Below are 16,824 nucleotides of genomic sequence, written 5' to 3' on the forward strand. Positions count from 1 at the left end.
AAATACCGACAGAAGGCCCATCATAAAAATATCAGACTGTTTTCATCTGAACTATGTGTTTAATTTCTTAAAAAAATAAATATTTCAACCAGTTAAAAATGGAAGGTTAAAAAATGACTAATTCCTGGACCCTTAAATTTAGAGACATCGCTCAAATATTTATCCAGTGCCAAAAATGCCACTGTATGTCATAGGGGCTTTATTTACATGTTCTTATTCTTATTTAATAGGCCTAAATATGCTAGGCTTAGATTTCACTCTTATAAGGAATCAGATGAAACATCTAATTCCTTGACTTAAATTTTTTCTAAATTAGGATCACAGACTCAAATGTCAGCAGAGCCCAGGCTGTGGCATGGATGTAGGAAATGGGCATGCTGCTGTGGTGAGGAATCGGAAAGCATACGCCAATTTAACAGATCCAGCAAATACTAAACAACAGTTAGTTATTTTGATGCATCTTCGTGAGCCCACATTCTAGATTTTTTAACTTCTCAAACTCTCTGGATTTTAATGTATAAGCTCTTAGCTTGCAAGGAACTGAATCAATATTTTAAGACCTGTGTGACTCAAACAAAAAACCCCAGGTAACCAATCTAGATTACTGATGACCCAAAGGCAACTTGTAATAGTCAGATAGTATTAGAGTCTTAAACTTTAGCTACCAAAACTCTTGATTGCTATCCCCGCTTGACCATTCTGAATGTGAAAATACCTCTCAGTTGGGGTATTCAAATACTTGATTATTTTTATATTACATACATTCTTCGTTTGTGTAAGTGTCCCTTTTCAGAGGAATTAGAATGCATATTATTAACACCACGATAAAACACCATAACACTTTTAAGTTAGGTTATTTTGGCCTTCATTTTGTGCTGAGACACTTGGTAAAGATTTTCGGTCTATACAAGTTGTAAAACAACATAAAATATTCCCATTTATGTTATAAGCCAAGTGATACCAAGGACAACTTCCACTGGGTATCTTTTGTGCTTTACTCAGGATAGACATTCTTTTTCTTTTTCTTTTTTTTTTTTTTTAAGGATAGACTTTTTTTTAACATTTTTTATTGATTTATAATCATTTAACAATGTTGTGTCAAATTTAGGATACACATTCTTACCAATTTATAGTTTAAGTTTAAAAAAAGGCTGTAGTGTAAATTAGGCAATAAATATTCATTGATAGTTTATTACATATCAAGTACTCTAATGTAGTACAGAGTATTTTAGAAAAACAAAATTTTGTCCACAAGTTTACAGTTGTTACCTATAATTAAATAAAAGGTGTAATTACAGAATTACACAGTGAACTATGTAGACTATAAAATGGATTTTAAATTTACATATATACACATATACATGTATATATATCTTTATGTAGATCACTATAAAGATCAATAGAGAAAGCAATAATTACATAATTATATATACATATTAATAGTGATAAAGTATAAATTCAGACCATCAGAGATTTGCTTCCTTACTGAATTCCTTCCTCAACTTAGATATCACTTTACTTGTTTACTTGTTTACTCACTGCCTTGTTTCCCCTCTGCTTCCTGAAATGTGTGAGGAGGTAACTCCTAATTTAAAGACTTCTTTCAAACTTGTTGGTTCTCCTAACCATAATTTTCATTACAATGTTTCACCATGAGGTTTATCAAAAGCCAGATTTGTGTTGGCTGCCTCCAAGTCCTATTAGTGCTGGAAGATCTCTGCAGTGTGACTTATAGCTGAGAAGTCTGGCTCCAGGCCAAATCTACCAGGCCCTGCAAAGTTACAAAGGCTTTTCGAGGCAAGACTCATGGGGGGAAAGCTGCCCAAGCCACCCCAGATTTAGTGCAGCACATGGAGGAGTTGCAGTCAGGGACTCAGCCCCCTTCACCACCCAGGCCGGCCCACTCTCGTGCATAGCTGCCTCCTCGCCCAGCTGCCTTCATTCAGAGGCCTTGTTGGAGGCCCTTGGCCAAGGCCTCTCTTAAATGCCTCACGCAGACCATGTTTGGGGGGTTTTGAAGACACTTCTCCACTAACTCAGTTTTCAATATTTTCTACTCCTAGTTCTTTCCCCTTTTCCTCCCTCTGCTCTCCCCACCAGTAGCACCCCCCCACCCACCCACCCACCCACACACACACACACACACACACACACAAAATCAGCAGAAACCTTTTGTTCAGGGCTCCCTCAGGAGAGATAATGTCTTACTTCTGTCCTGATACATCTGACCTTTGCCCAGTGACATTCACTGGGAAAAAATGGGACATTGATGGGGCCAGCACCTTCTTTCTGGCCTCTTGCTTACACTATCCCAGTAAGTGAATAAAGGCTCAATTATTACATATTTTTATTTTGGTTGTTTTAACTGACTGCTCTGGCCACTCAGCTCTGTGCAGCTCAGTTCTTGACAGTAGCTTTCCGTGATGTAATGGAAATAGCTTCCAAAAGTCATACAAAGACTAATGTGCAGACCCAGTACAGTGTACTACTTGCTTTTTATCTGATTATTTGTTATCTCTCTGATTTACTGAGATGCTTGACAACTCCCTCTGCGCATACCACAAAAGTTGTACTATTTAGAACTGACTACCTATAGAAAGGGCATGATTGGAGTCAGGGTGTTTTGAATTTTGGTTTTGCATCTTACTTTAAGGAGGAGTAAGTAACAAAGAATCAATGTGCCTTGATTTCCCTATCTTTATTATAATAAGGACATAATATGACTAATACTGCAAAAGAATGTTTTGAGGATTTAATCTAAAATGTATGTTGTAGCCCTTTTTGAAAATTCTACAAAGTCCTAACTTTTGACTAGACTTTATTCCTACTTCAGTGAATTTTTTTGTTGTTGTTGCTTTCCTTCCTCCCCACCCCCATTACACAGAGGCTCTCTTAGAAAGAAATCTTCAACCATTTGTTGTTTTCCTCTCCAGTGTCTTCCTCACAAGTCATATTGAATGCAATATTTTATTTAAATATCTAAAAATGCAGTATTTCAGTGAAAAATCAAATTAAACAATCTAGAATGAAAGACTTGCAATAGGAAAATCTACTCAAACAATTTAACTTTAGTAAAGTTATTTTGGAATGACATCATTTTCAAAAAATATCCCTTTATAAATAAATTCATATATACTTTTTTCTTTTTTCTTCTGTGTCTTCTTTCTTCTCCTTAGTATATTTCTCTGTTGTTCCTTTACAGCTGCGGCACAAAATGTCTGATCATGAGCAACACGGGTTTCAGAGATGCTCACCCTCTTTCTGGTGTAATACTGATGATTCATCTCCCTGTCTAAATATTTCTTCCATTACTGTCACTCCTGTCAACTCGCCTGATTCCAGACTGTCACTGGGACTATTAATACCACCACCTTCTAAATGTGGCCTTCCCAAGCCAGTCAGTGAGAGCAGCATCCCAAGACCTCATGTAATTCACTAAACAGAAAATTCTCTTTATTTTCCCACTTATTTTTTTAATTCCTCCAAAATATGCCATTTATATAGTAATGAAAAATTTCAGGTATGTCTTGAATCGATGTGATGCAGTCTGGGACCTCTGTGTGCCACTTTTGCATCCTTTGGTCATCGGTATCAGAGAGCTTCTAGTAGAGAGTGTGGAACAAATCAACAAAAAGATGAAATAGGATAAGTACTTCCAGGGATTCATCAGATATGGCAGTTGGGAAATTAAGCCATTAGTGATATTGGCAAAAGCTGTCAGTAGAGTTCAGCAAAAAGAGCAAAGTCTAGAATGATATGAGTTGAGGATTGGATGAAGTAAAAAGGCAAAAAATGTAGTACCTCCTTGGAGAAGCTCAGCTTTGAAGGGAAGAGAAAGGGAGATGAGAGACTAGAGAAGTAACGAGGCACTGAGTAAAGGCCTTTTTGGTTGGTTGGTTTTGTTTTTAAGAACTGTCAATATTTGGATATCTTTAGACAAAGAGGAGAGGGATGGAAGCCGGATGAAACAGAAGGATAGGATGATTAGAACAATATTCCTGAGTAGGAGGAAAGAGCTGAGGGATAAATTTGGCTCTGAGTCTTTGGGGTGGTACTTACGACTGATACAGTAAACCGTTAAAACTGTTGAAGAAGGGGAGATGACAGCAATCTTTCTGCATGAAAAAAATGTACTAATAGTCATGTTAGCTGAATAGCAAATCCATCACTCATTACACATAATCAGCTTTGTTTTCTTCATTACCTGCATCATCTGTGAAGCCGAAAAACGAAAGTATTCTAAAAATACAAATTTTAATGTGAACCGCTAAGCAATTCCAAACAATGTCCATGTTCTTATAGGAAAGGTAAATTTTTCCTCAGTATTTCTCTCCAAAATGGGAATTCTCTTTCTTTAATAAATGATATATAATACATATGTATATTTTTTCCTGTATGACAATCAAAATAATGATTTTCTCATTCTTATGTTACGTCCTAGTCCAGATTTGTCCAAAAAAACTTAATGATTTTGGTGGTATATTTTAGTGATTATAATTTATTTCACAAAGTAGCTGTTTATTGTAGAAAACTTGATGAAATCTTATTCCAAGAATAAAAGGCACTGCAATGAATATGATCGTTGACTGCCATTATAGTTATAAACAAATTGAAATAGACTCCCTAATTTTTTTAAATTGTTATCAATTGCTTTTGAATGGTTATATTTAAGAAGATGCATCACTTATGTTCAGTTATTTCTGTCTAAAACTTACAATCTTATGCAAAATACATTACTAAAATCATGTTTTTACATAGTTCCTAACATGTTTTCAATTCTCTAATATAAATGCCAATTATTTCTATATATGCAAAAAATCCAATATATCTTTTGTATCCACCTAGAATAGTATTGTCACCATTTTTGCCATCACAGAAATTTTCTTGCCGGTGAGCATTTGGCACATAAGTGGTCCAATCATATGAAATTGCCAATATTTAACTATTTTTGATCTACAGAATGGCAAGTTCATATGACTCAACTGCATTTGTCATTGTGTTTATATATGTTCTATATGTATATGATATACTTAGCTTTATAATCTGTCTACATGGAATACTGCCCTAATTTTATTATCTTCTTTGCAGGCAGGCAGTGTGACACCTAAGTCGCCATCCACTGACATCTTTGACATGATTCCATTTTCTCCAGTATCACACCAGTCTTCAATACCTACTCGCAATGGCACACAGCCACCTCCAGTACCTAGTAGATCTACCGAGATTAGTAAGCTTTCTATATAAATCAATATTCTTCGCTATGTTTGTGTACATTTTAAATATTTAATTAACACTTTACAGGAAATTATCATAACAAACTTGCTGAACATTTTAATCACCAAAGTATTATGTTTATATATATATGCCAAATTCAGTTAATTATATTTTACTTTATAATTCAGAATTTGCCTATAGACATCACTATTTGCATTTGAAACTATTTTATGAAAAATGATATTTTGGTCTAGGGTTATTTATATTATAAAATAATTATATTTTATTGTATTTGGAGTTATATTTTAATGTACTTATTTAATGATTAAGAACAATTCTGGTGGTAATTATTTTGATCCTTTCTGACACGTTTATAGAGCTCAGTTTAAGTTTTTTTATCATAGAGTTTATGCATAGTCTTAGTTAAAGAAATGTATAAATATATGAATTCCATGATTTATTTATTATTTATTATTATTCCATTTATTTATTAACTCTATGTAATTCATTTATCTATTAACTCTTCTTTCTCTGATATCTAAAAAGCTATAAATGCACTGCTTTTCTGATTTACTTTTTATATATCTGAAAGGAATTTAAAAGTCTCTTAATGATAAATTAGAAAGTATCTAACAGATGGGTATTATCAGTGTCTTGACTGTGTTTTGCTCTATGCCCTGTAACACAATGTGAAAGCATAGCTTCCAATGGCCATCATCAGTCATCAAGTCCCAAGGGACACTGAAGAAAAGAGGGTTTTACATATTAAACCTTATTGAATCCTCTCTGGTTCACATTTAAGACATTTTCAATATAACTCTGAAGTTTTAGCTTAAGGCTGTAAACCATGTCAGGGCCTATGTTTTGTTTCCCCTATGGAACTTAACAAAATGCATTGCACATTTTAGGTATTCAATAAATTCCAGAAGACTAATTTGTAAGTACAAAGTAATAACATTAGGGACTTAAAAATCAGTGTACAAAAATATTTCAGTACTTTACATAAGTTGAAATATAGTATATTTAAATTCCTCTGAATATATTTCCTGTCAATGCAAAATATTTTTTCACGGTGATATCCATAATATACATGTCATAGTGTGTTTTTAGAAAATATTGCCAATATCCTGATCTCATAATGGTGTATTTTTTTGTCCTTATGAGTGTTCCACATCTTTACTTTCCCACTGTTTTTTACTTCTTTGGACTTCATCACTGATTTAGTCATTCATTTATTTAATTTAATGGGCACTTGTTTAGCATATACACTAGACTTGGGTTCCATGCTAGAACTTGAAATATAAATTAGCAATGTATCCACAATGGAGGATCTTAAATAAATATATAATAATAAATGTAATATAAATAATGAATATAAATTGAGAAGAGTGAATAGATTTTAAGATATTTAGAAGAAATAATCCGTCAGGATGCTAAATGAGAGTTCAAAATCAATCATTCAGGATTTTAGATTGAAAATATATAGCACATAATATATGTTCAATAAGTATTTAGTGGGTAAAGGAAAGAATGACTAAGTGAAGAGTTGCTTACTTTTTATTCTTTCACTCTTACACTAGATTAAACAATTTTCATGTTATTAATCACATAGTGAATCTTTTTTCATTGGAAATTGAACATATATGGTTTTTTGTTATGAATTTTAAATCCATCTGAGCTGACCAAAATATGCCAGAGAGCTCTGTAATGTTAATTTGCATGGTACTGATATCTTTAATATGTAAAGTGGTAATTTCTTAACTTGTGGGGGAATTATGGACCCTTCAGATTATGATAAAAGTTAAACCTCTTCACAGAAAAACACAAGATACCCACTCATAAAAAATTTTGCCTTGCATTTCAGGAATGTTAAGGACCCCTTTAAGCCCATCTAAATCAAATCCCTGGTGATTTTGAATCCTAACTGTAGAAAATCTGTGTGATGAAAATCTGTTTCTGCTGATCAGCTCCACTTCTTTACTAATTCATTTCTTTTAACAAACACCTACCACGTGTAAAGCATTGTTTGGTGTGTTTGTGGTGTCGTGGTACCTAGGATACTCTTCCAAAGAAAAGTTCCTCTGTTCTCTAAGTTCTGGTTTATTGCCTACAGTAAACATCAGACAGAAGAAAATAAACAGTAACAACAAAAATAATACCCATTAGTTCTATGTAAGGTGACAATAGATTCCCACTCATCTAGGACAGTCCTGGCTTATGCATTTTGTCCTAGTGAAACTATTGGTAGCACTCCTTTCATTCTTAAAAGTGTCTTTGTTTGGATGCTAAATTATTTATATAATACTTAACAGCACCAGAAACTTCTAAGAATTTTACATTTATTAACTAATTTAATACATGTATCTAAAAAAAGTTAAAGCTAGGGAAGCAAGAGTCTTTAATAATGAGAGTCACAGAGTGATTTAGAGGATGTGGTAGAACTCAAGTAGCATAAATTTTATCTCTTACATAGCACTGAATTTATAGAATATAGCTTCATGAAAAATGAAAGTCTTAATACAGTATAAATTCTCATGCTCATATGTAATTTAGTTTTTTGTCAATTAAGGCTGCATTTGAAATGATTCAGAGGAAAGAAATTTCTTAATTTTAAAATAATTTTTCAGTCATATACTAGGCTATAGTCTTGTCAGTTACAAACATCAGTTTTAACTTTGATCCTTCTTTAGTGATTAAAAAACAACGCACACTTTAAAATATATGCCCAGAGAGCTCTTTGATCCTCCAACTGCTATTTTTTTAAAAGAAATTTGTTTCTGGGATACAAGGCATTTGTAAAGAACCTGTCTCATTGTGGTTATCTAGGAAGTGATGTGATTTCATACTACATGAGATGATGGACAAGGTAAGATTAAAGTACAGGAACTGTGAATAAGACTACTTCCAAATGTATTCAGTCCTACATATTGCTTCACTGTTGTTTTGCCGAGTCATCAATAAATGGAATAGGGAAGTCTCAGTGAGTAAAACATTAATGTTAGTACATTCAAATTGCTTCAATGAAATGTAGGTATTGTAATATATAAAGTATCAAATATTTGGTGAATTTGATATTAAGTAGCCTTTAAAGACACAGAAACATCTCTGAATAATAATTCTTTGTAACCGGTTTTTACATCATCATAAAATGGATTTTTCTTCCTTGTTGATGTTTAACTAATTAGTCTAAGCTCACGAAAGCCCAGGATAAAGTGTACATGTGAATAGGGACTCATTTGGTCATACAAGAATTTCTTTATATAATCCTGCCTTTGAAATCTAACTCACCCCAACTCACTCCTTGTCATTTCATTTACTAGATTATTTTCTTCCTTTTAGAACGGGACCTGTTTGGAGCAGAACCATTTGACCCATTTAACTGTGGAGCAGGGGATTTCCCTCCAGACATTCAATCAAAATTAGATGAGATGCAGGTGACTATTTTAACAGATTGGCCCATAATTTTTTTTCTGTGAGACTAAGAGAATGTTGTATACTAAAACTACTCTTTCCTTGAATTATTATCACTAGAAAAACTTACTTAAAATAATTACTGTAAAATAATAATATACATTTAGTTTTAAAAAACTCAGACAGATGCTAAGGATAAGGGGATAAGTTTTTGTTGTGTTTTGTTCTTAGGGGTGCAATTTATAATGGTAATAAGATGGGTTTTTTTATACAAAATTACATGAATTCTAATGGTTCATGATTTCAAAATCCAAAAAATGAAAAGGTCATTGCACTAGATTTATAAGATTTAATCTCAGTCTCAACAATTATGAATTTCAAAATTGTGAATGGGTGGATGAAGGAAAATCTTTGTAAGAATTAAATCAGTCTCTCTTAAAAAGAAGCATTGTAAACAAGGTCAGCTGTATGGTGATGACTGGAAACTAAATTTTTGGTGGTGAGCACACTGAAGTGCATACGGAAGCTGAAATATAATGTACACATGAAATTTATATAATGTTATAAACCAATGTTACCTCAATTAATTAAAGAAAAAAGAGCTGAGAGCTAAAACAGAGAGTTCCAAAGGAAGGGGAGGGTGTTAAAAAAAGAAAAGGAAACATTGTAATTGTGTTCATAACTTCTGAACTCTAATTTAGAAAGCAGACACCCAATGACAGATTCTTTAGGAATGTAGTCCAATTGGGTTTTCATTACTTTCCTCCCTTTTATTTTTGAATTCTGAATTGTTTTGGGAGTTTGAAGACATTGGTCTTAAAAGCTTTGTACAGTGGGCCATGATTAATAAGTAGTCTTACACACACTATAGTAAAGTCTTCTCTTTTTATTTCCTTTTACATTTTGATGATGCTATTATATTCTATTTTTTTATCAAAAAGTTTATGAACTCTGTAGAATTCAGGTAGAGAGCAATTATATGATGCTGATTGAGAAGATGTGAAAAGGAGTGATTTTTATTTATTAGGCCTGAGTTAATACAGTCACTCTATGCTTCATTTCCTGGGAAAAAATTAAAGGGTAGATTATGATCTTCTAACACTGATAAAATACTACTTCCTAGAAAGATAATAAATATCCTTTCACTTATTTTGTACTGCAGGTATGAAGCAATCTTCTTTTCTAGGTATTATGTGAATTTTCTTATTGTTCTAGATATAATAATGCCCATATTTTAAAAGTTGTATTGTTTAACATGCCTTGAGGTTTTCAGAGATTATGTTAAAACATTTCTCAAGTTGATTTAGAATTCCCTTTTATATGAAAAATTATTTTAAATCTTTAATATTGACTTAGACTTATTATAACTTATCTTAAATATTCACAAAAAACTTATAAACAACTTACCTTTATAGCTCTTTTACAACTATTAATTCAAAACTTATAAATTAAATAAAGGAAAATTACAACACCTAATACAATTGAAATGAAGAACTTAAATATAAAAGCATGGATCATTTTACTTAGCTGAAATTAAAACCATCAACATCAAACTTCTGTTAATTTCAACATGCGTCATGTTTGATGACACACTTTCCCCACCTCATTTTTATAGTTCAAGTACTATGAGACTTTCACTCAAATAGTGGATGATGATTTACTGAGAATGCTTTGTTTATTTCAGATGAAATCAAGTTATTTCTTTTTTCATTAGTTTTACCAATTATGTTTGTACTACTTGGGACTAATACTTTCATAGGAACAAGCACAAACATGGGCACTGATGTAGTAGTATTTGTTCTCAAAGAGTATGCAAACCACAAAGAGTTTCTATTAATGGTTTTAAGATTTTCACAAAACAAACATTTTTTATAGATTTTTGAAGATAAGCCTACATCTCCAGAATTTTGTAGGAACCCAGTTTGAGAAACGCTGTATTGAAGTGATTTAATGATATGTTAGTCAAATAATGTTACACTGTGGTATTTTTGCTTTGGTTTTTGTTTTGTCATTTCTAATATATTCTTGATGTCTTTTTTTTATTCTTTTCTGCTTTCATGGTGGGTAGCGCCAGAGATGGTTGGTATATTATTTTCATAATAATTTTAAACAAACCTTAAAGCTAAACCTTAATTAATATTTGCATGTTTTATTTAGTAAATATTCAGATAGAAGTTTCATATCGATATGTCTGATTATTACTTGTGTTTAAAGAGGTTTTATAGCCCATATTTTGAAGTTATTTTTTCAATGACTTAGTCACTATTGCATTGTCCGCCTCATTGCTTGTCTGTTTCTTTTAGTCCACTATTTGCTTACAAGATCACTTTAACTAAAGTTAAACAGTATTTTATCTAAAGTCCATGATGACTTTTGTTATTAATTGAAAACACATATTTAGCTACTATTTTTATCTTTGCATAGAAGGTAAAAACTTAATACAGTATAATGGGTTGTATAAACCATATTGTGTTAATAAACCTAGTGAGATTTTTGGTTTTCCTCTTTTATTTCAGAAGAAATCGTAGAAATATCTCATGAACGTAAGAACTTAAGCAGAAATGTTAAGCCGTATTTTTTATGAATTGTTAGAAAATTAGATATTTATTGGAAATCAATTATGTCATTATACGATTTGACATAATTTTAACTTCCTGGTAAATGTCACCAACAGGCAAATCAGTGTAATAGTATTGATAGTCCAGAAGCATACCTTGTATGTTATAATAATTTAATACATTTTTAAAAAGCAAGTCAATGCAGGGTGAAAGAATTTTGCATTAAATGCTGTTAAGTCTAAGAATTTTGCATTAAATGCTGTTAAGTCTATTGGCTAATCATTTAGGAGAAGCTGAAACATACAACAAATACCCAAATAAATTTTAGAGGCATCGAGCGCTTTAAAATGTTTGAAATACAATTAAATATTTATGAGACTTTTGAATGGGAGAGAAATTTTTATAAGGGAAAGAAAAATATGTACATAGAGTCTTCTATAGAAGAACTTCTATAGTTCTTTCTAATTTTCTCTTTAAAAATATATAAGCACATCACATACACATAATTAAAGTAGACAAATGATTAAGAAACTAAATAGTCAACAGATTAAAAAGCAGTAGTTCACAAAAGAAGACCGCAAGTGGCTCCATGCTTGTAGGCATGTGAAGTCTAATCAAGGAAAACATACAAATTAATACAAATAAATGCTGTTTCAGTCCAGCAAATTAAACATTTTATTTTTTACTAACATCAGTGCAAGTCAAAGTGTGGTGCAATAAGCACTGAAAATCATTCCTGGGCCTGAGTCAGTTCATAGAATCCTTTTGGAGAGTAATTTGTTACTAATCCTTGTATTTCTATTTGATATCAGAAACTTTTTAATATGAGTATGGAAAAATCTGTATGGATAAAAACATCCAGTCAACCTTATTCATAATCATAAAATACAGGAAACAAATCATATTAAAATTAATAGAACATTATAAAATTATTAAATTAGTTTTATGGGGACTCAATAAAGCTTTTTCTGCTAAGACTAAAAAAAGAGTCTAGACATTTATATATAATATATGTAATGCATTACATAAATAAGTTATATATAGTATATAGTTATATTATTATTAAAATTGTTTTTTAAATTTATAAGTTGAAAAAATTGAGACTCAAAGGACATACATATTTATTGTTGCAAGAGTGGTTTTTCCTTCATTTAATATGCTTTTCTCCCAATTTCAAAATAAGAAAATCCAATTGGGCAAAATATTTTATATAAAAAGTGTATTATGAATAATATGTTAATAGTAAAAAATCATTCTTTTGTTGATATTAGTTCATGATAATTTTCATCACTCAATAAATTATAACTTTATTTTCATTCAGAGGTTTAAAATTCAAGAGGATATGGAAACCTTGGAAGGATTCAGAATCCATTAAATCATGACTTACTAAATGAGACCTAGAAGGAAAAGTCAGAAAATGTGTGGAAAATTTTATTTTAGGAGGAAAGAAAACCAAGGAGCTGTATAACAATGTGTCTATCAATAGGGATAAGAAAGTTACTCTAAGGGGACTCCAAAAGTATCCTGATAAAATCACTATTGAGATACTCTTGTAAGTGGTATACATACATTTTATGCTGTTGTTGAAATAATGATCGACCCCTATTTTACTCTGATTACCGTTCTGCCTTTCATATACTGATAACACATTGCTAAATAGTATTTCCAGGGTAATTGTAGTGATAGTGGTTTATTTTCAGAATGAAGTGATAAAATTTTAAAAAACAATGGTATCGAGGGAGGTTATAGCTCAGTGGTAGAGCCCGTGCTTAGCATGCAGGAGGTACTTCAATCCCCAGTACCTCCATTAAAATAAATAAATAAATAAACCTAATCACTGCCCCCTTTAAAAAAAAAAAAATGGTATTAAACCTTTCCAAAGGTATACATCCGAATTATCTATTTATCTATGTCTCCTATACCAGGAGATGACATAGTACATAGATCTTCAAATATCTAAATAAAATAATTTTAGAAACGATTCATTTATAATGTTTTCAGTTTAAAGTATTGACTTTTCTAAGTATTTGGCAGCCGTTTAAAAAGTATGCATACATATTACAAAATATTTCTTCTTGTGATAAGAATAGGCTTTTAAAAAGTGGTAAGTACTCTGTCTTTTACTTAACTGAGTATAATTTGTATTCCAAATACAGGGAAGTAGTTTCGAAAAACCCTCATAGTGATGGCATTGCTGTGTGATCTTTGTGCTGTAGACATAATGAAAAGTGTTCTCTGAACATTAATAGTGAAAAAGGTGTGGCTTGCATTTTGTAATGATTTTCTTCCTGTTTGTGATACTGTTTACATCAGATTTATAATTAGTATGTTAAATACCAGTTCTAAATGAAAAATAATCTGAAGAAATACAAATTGCTATGAAACTGGCTAACACACATAGATATGGTCTATAAGTAAAACACACAAAGCAGAAGAGGATAAAAGCTTTCTCTTTGAGAGATACTTTCTTTCCCTCCAGAATAGACTGTTGTCTACATTTTATTTGATGAACAATGGGGTGGGGATGGGGGAGGTAATAAGACCAGAGATGGCAGAAAAGAAGAGAGGTTTCAGTAGAGGACAGACTCCTTTGCCACTAACTTTTAACTCAAAATCTTCAGTGGGGGAAAAAAAACCTTTCATGGAAATTATATACTTGCTCTCAATAAATCAAAGGCAATTTAACCTCCAGAAACATCTAAGACATGCTAGAGGTGAGGAATTCAAAGCAATAATTTGCAACTACAAGCAGCTGCAAGACTGGAAGAGGCAGTTTTCTGTGTGGCAAAATGGTCTGCAATTCTTTGCTCCACACAGGACACGGCATTGCATTTAGGGAAAATATTTTAGCAGGCTCCAAACAGCAGTAACCAGGTGGAAAAGGTGAAAACTATCAGGCTGTCATCAACTTGAGATCGCACTGTCTTACTTATATTTAAGTGAATATTGACCTTTAAAGCCGAGGGATCTAAGCGACCATAGAATGACATAATAAGTAGACTTTTCTGAAAAGAAACATTTCAGTCTTAAATATTTAAGCCCACGTATTTCTGTTTTCTTCTGTCTCTTATGTGTGCTAACCTCATGCACATTTAAAACATTTAAAATGCTAATGGGTGTAAAAGGACTTTTTAAAAAGAATTTGACAGGCCTATATTTGACATATACTTTTACTTCTTAGTTGATGAAAGCATAAAGATTTCAACTTTTGTTCATAGTCTCTTTCTTTGACAGATTTACTTATTTATTTTTTTGCTATGAACATTTCCTATTTTAATGATTTGACTTTGTTTTACAGGAGGGGTTCAAAATGGGACTAACTCTTGAAGGCACAGTGTTTTGTCTCGACCCATTAGACAGCAGGTGCTGATGTCAAGAACAAGAGGTCCTGATTCTGTTTAATTTCTTTTATATACATATATATCACACGTTACTTATGACAGGTATTATACATGTGCCAATATATTTTTGAATATCTTAAGTTTTTGAAAATCATTTCAGTAAAATTTCCTCATACAATTCACTGTCGACCTATATAACATTTTGTTATAAAAACAACTCACTGTAAAGTAAACCATACTTTTCTGTTCCTTTCTGTTTCTGTTGTAGAAGAATTTATCATTGAAAGAAAAATTATCCAAATATCTGCCTGTGTCTGAGTTCTAAATAATTAGCTTCTTTAAATTTATGTTCATTCTCCAGGCTGCTAGTTTATTGATGATTTCCCAGAAGCCATACCTTAATGATACCTTCCAAAGTCCTAAAGATTCCAAATTAAATATGTTCTATATTCAATCCAATAAACGTGTTACCATTCATTAGACAGATGTCATTTTATGTATGAAGTGTTGTTCATATTAGTGGAAAAATGTAAACTTTGAATGTAACACCACCAGGTCATTTTTAGCAGGTAAATTAACAAAAATATAAATTCCAATGAGAAACAAACCAAATGTATTTAGAGTATTTATTAGTAAATGCAAGGTAAGAATGTTAGTTATTATTATCAATTATACTCTAAATATTTTATTTATTTCGTAAGTAAAGATTGTGGAAAAAATTGAAAATTTGCTGTTTACAAAACACTTAAAATTTAATTTCTAGTGAGATAAGTTAAATTACTAAACATCTAAACATCACCTAATCTGATGTTTCCTTAAAAACATTTGTAATATATGCTGTCTATAGTTGCAGTATCTATTACCCATATTTACTTTACCAAATATGTTTTTTCTCACTGAATAAGACTATCCTTCTTATATTTTCTCCTTTGATAAAATATTTTCTCACCAAAGCTTATTTTGTGATGGCACATTAGTTTTGATACTTTAAAAAAATCTATGGCACCTGTTCTTTATGAATCATCAATATTATTTAGCAAATTTAATTTTATTCATTGTGTTAAAATCAGAATCTCATTTTTCACGAAGATCAAATTGCTGCTCAGTCTTGTCTTTAACATGAATAATAACGTTTTCTTGCACCTGCTTCTCGATGTGCTGATGAACTCTGACTTTTAAAAATGTTCGTTTCCCACACTTTTGCCCATTGCTTAACAGACTCAAGTACTCAGCACAGCAAAAATTTATGGTCAAATTTATAATTAGGTTTATCATATTATAAGAAAAATAAGTTAAATTAATGAAAATGTGAGCTTAGATGGAGGGTAGATCTCAAAAATTTTTCTTTTCTTTTAGTCATGAGAATTTTCTTCAAGTGCTAAAGATACATTTTCACTAGGAAAAGAAATCAAATATGGTTATGCAATATTATATTTGTATGTATCTCCAGAATATTCTATGGTATATATAAGCCTTCTTGTTTGTTCTCTGTTACCTGCTAAGTTGTACCTTAATTAGAGGGTAGTATATGTTTCATAAAGAAGAGTCTTTATAATTTTGTTTGTCATATAGTATTTTGGAATTTGTATAATGAGGATGTTTAGAAGCCATATCTATGGCTTTTTTTAACAGATAGAATTTGTATTTTTATTGTACTTTAAAAGCTTTATGTAATAGGTATATATTTAGTGGCAATTTATTATCAATGGTAACACAATAGAGTACTAAGATGGTATTTGCACATTTAAGATATATTACTTTACCAATTTTTAATGGTAATCAATTCTGCTACTGGCATGATTAAATAGTGCATAATTGGTCGTTAATTAAGAACATTTATTTCACTGATGCATTTTTATGAAGATCCAGTTGAAAATTGTATTTCTATGTAAATTCAATGATATGTTTGATTTTGCTGAGAATAAATGACTTTAAATAATTAAATTGTATAATTTACTCATTGAATAACCTCTAATTTAGACTCATTCTGAAGCTAATTTCATGTCAGATATTCCTGGTCATCAATTGGAGCCAAAAGAATGGCAGAAAAAGAAAGAAGCAGGAAACGGCTCTACCTTTAACTGCATTTCTTACAGCCCACACACATTTTAGCTTTATGATCAAGCATCATTCAGTTGTGAATATAATGGACTTGGTCCTGCTGGTGAGAGTGGTCATAATTTGATTCCTTTCACCAGAAGCATCTGGTGTAATAACCGTATTATGTAGATATCTCTTTTCAAAATGGAGAGCCTTTTTATCCTAGTAATACACGGGGCATCTTGGCTGATAGTCTTTAT

The 16,824-nt window shown here is 31.5% G+C and overlaps 1 protein-coding gene across 7 annotated transcripts in view; it reads left to right on the forward strand.

The window, feature by feature from the left end:
- Positions 1-16,468, forward strand: part of GULP1 (GULP PTB domain containing engulfment adaptor 1) — a 228,957-nt gene extending 212,489 nt beyond the window's left edge. For 5 of the 7 annotated variants that reach the window (XM_032479891.1, XM_032479893.1, XM_032479897.1 and 2 more), the window contains 3 exons: positions 5,089-5,227; positions 8,554-8,648; positions 14,482-16,468. In XM_032479891.1, the coding sequence (XP_032335782.1) occupies positions 5,089-5,227; positions 8,554-8,648; positions 14,482-14,553 (306 nt within the window). In that variant the 3' untranslated portion in view covers positions 14,554-16,468. The other 2 variants (XM_032479898.1, XM_032479896.1) reach the window with 2 other exon arrangements.
- Positions 16,469-16,824: the final 356 nt, after the last annotated feature.

The sequence above is a fragment of the Camelus ferus genome, chromosome 5 (genome assembly GCF_009834535.1).
Source record: "Camelus ferus isolate YT-003-E chromosome 5, BCGSAC_Cfer_1.0, whole genome shotgun sequence".
In the NCBI taxonomy this organism is placed as follows: domain Eukaryota; kingdom Metazoa; phylum Chordata; class Mammalia; order Artiodactyla; family Camelidae; genus Camelus; species Camelus ferus.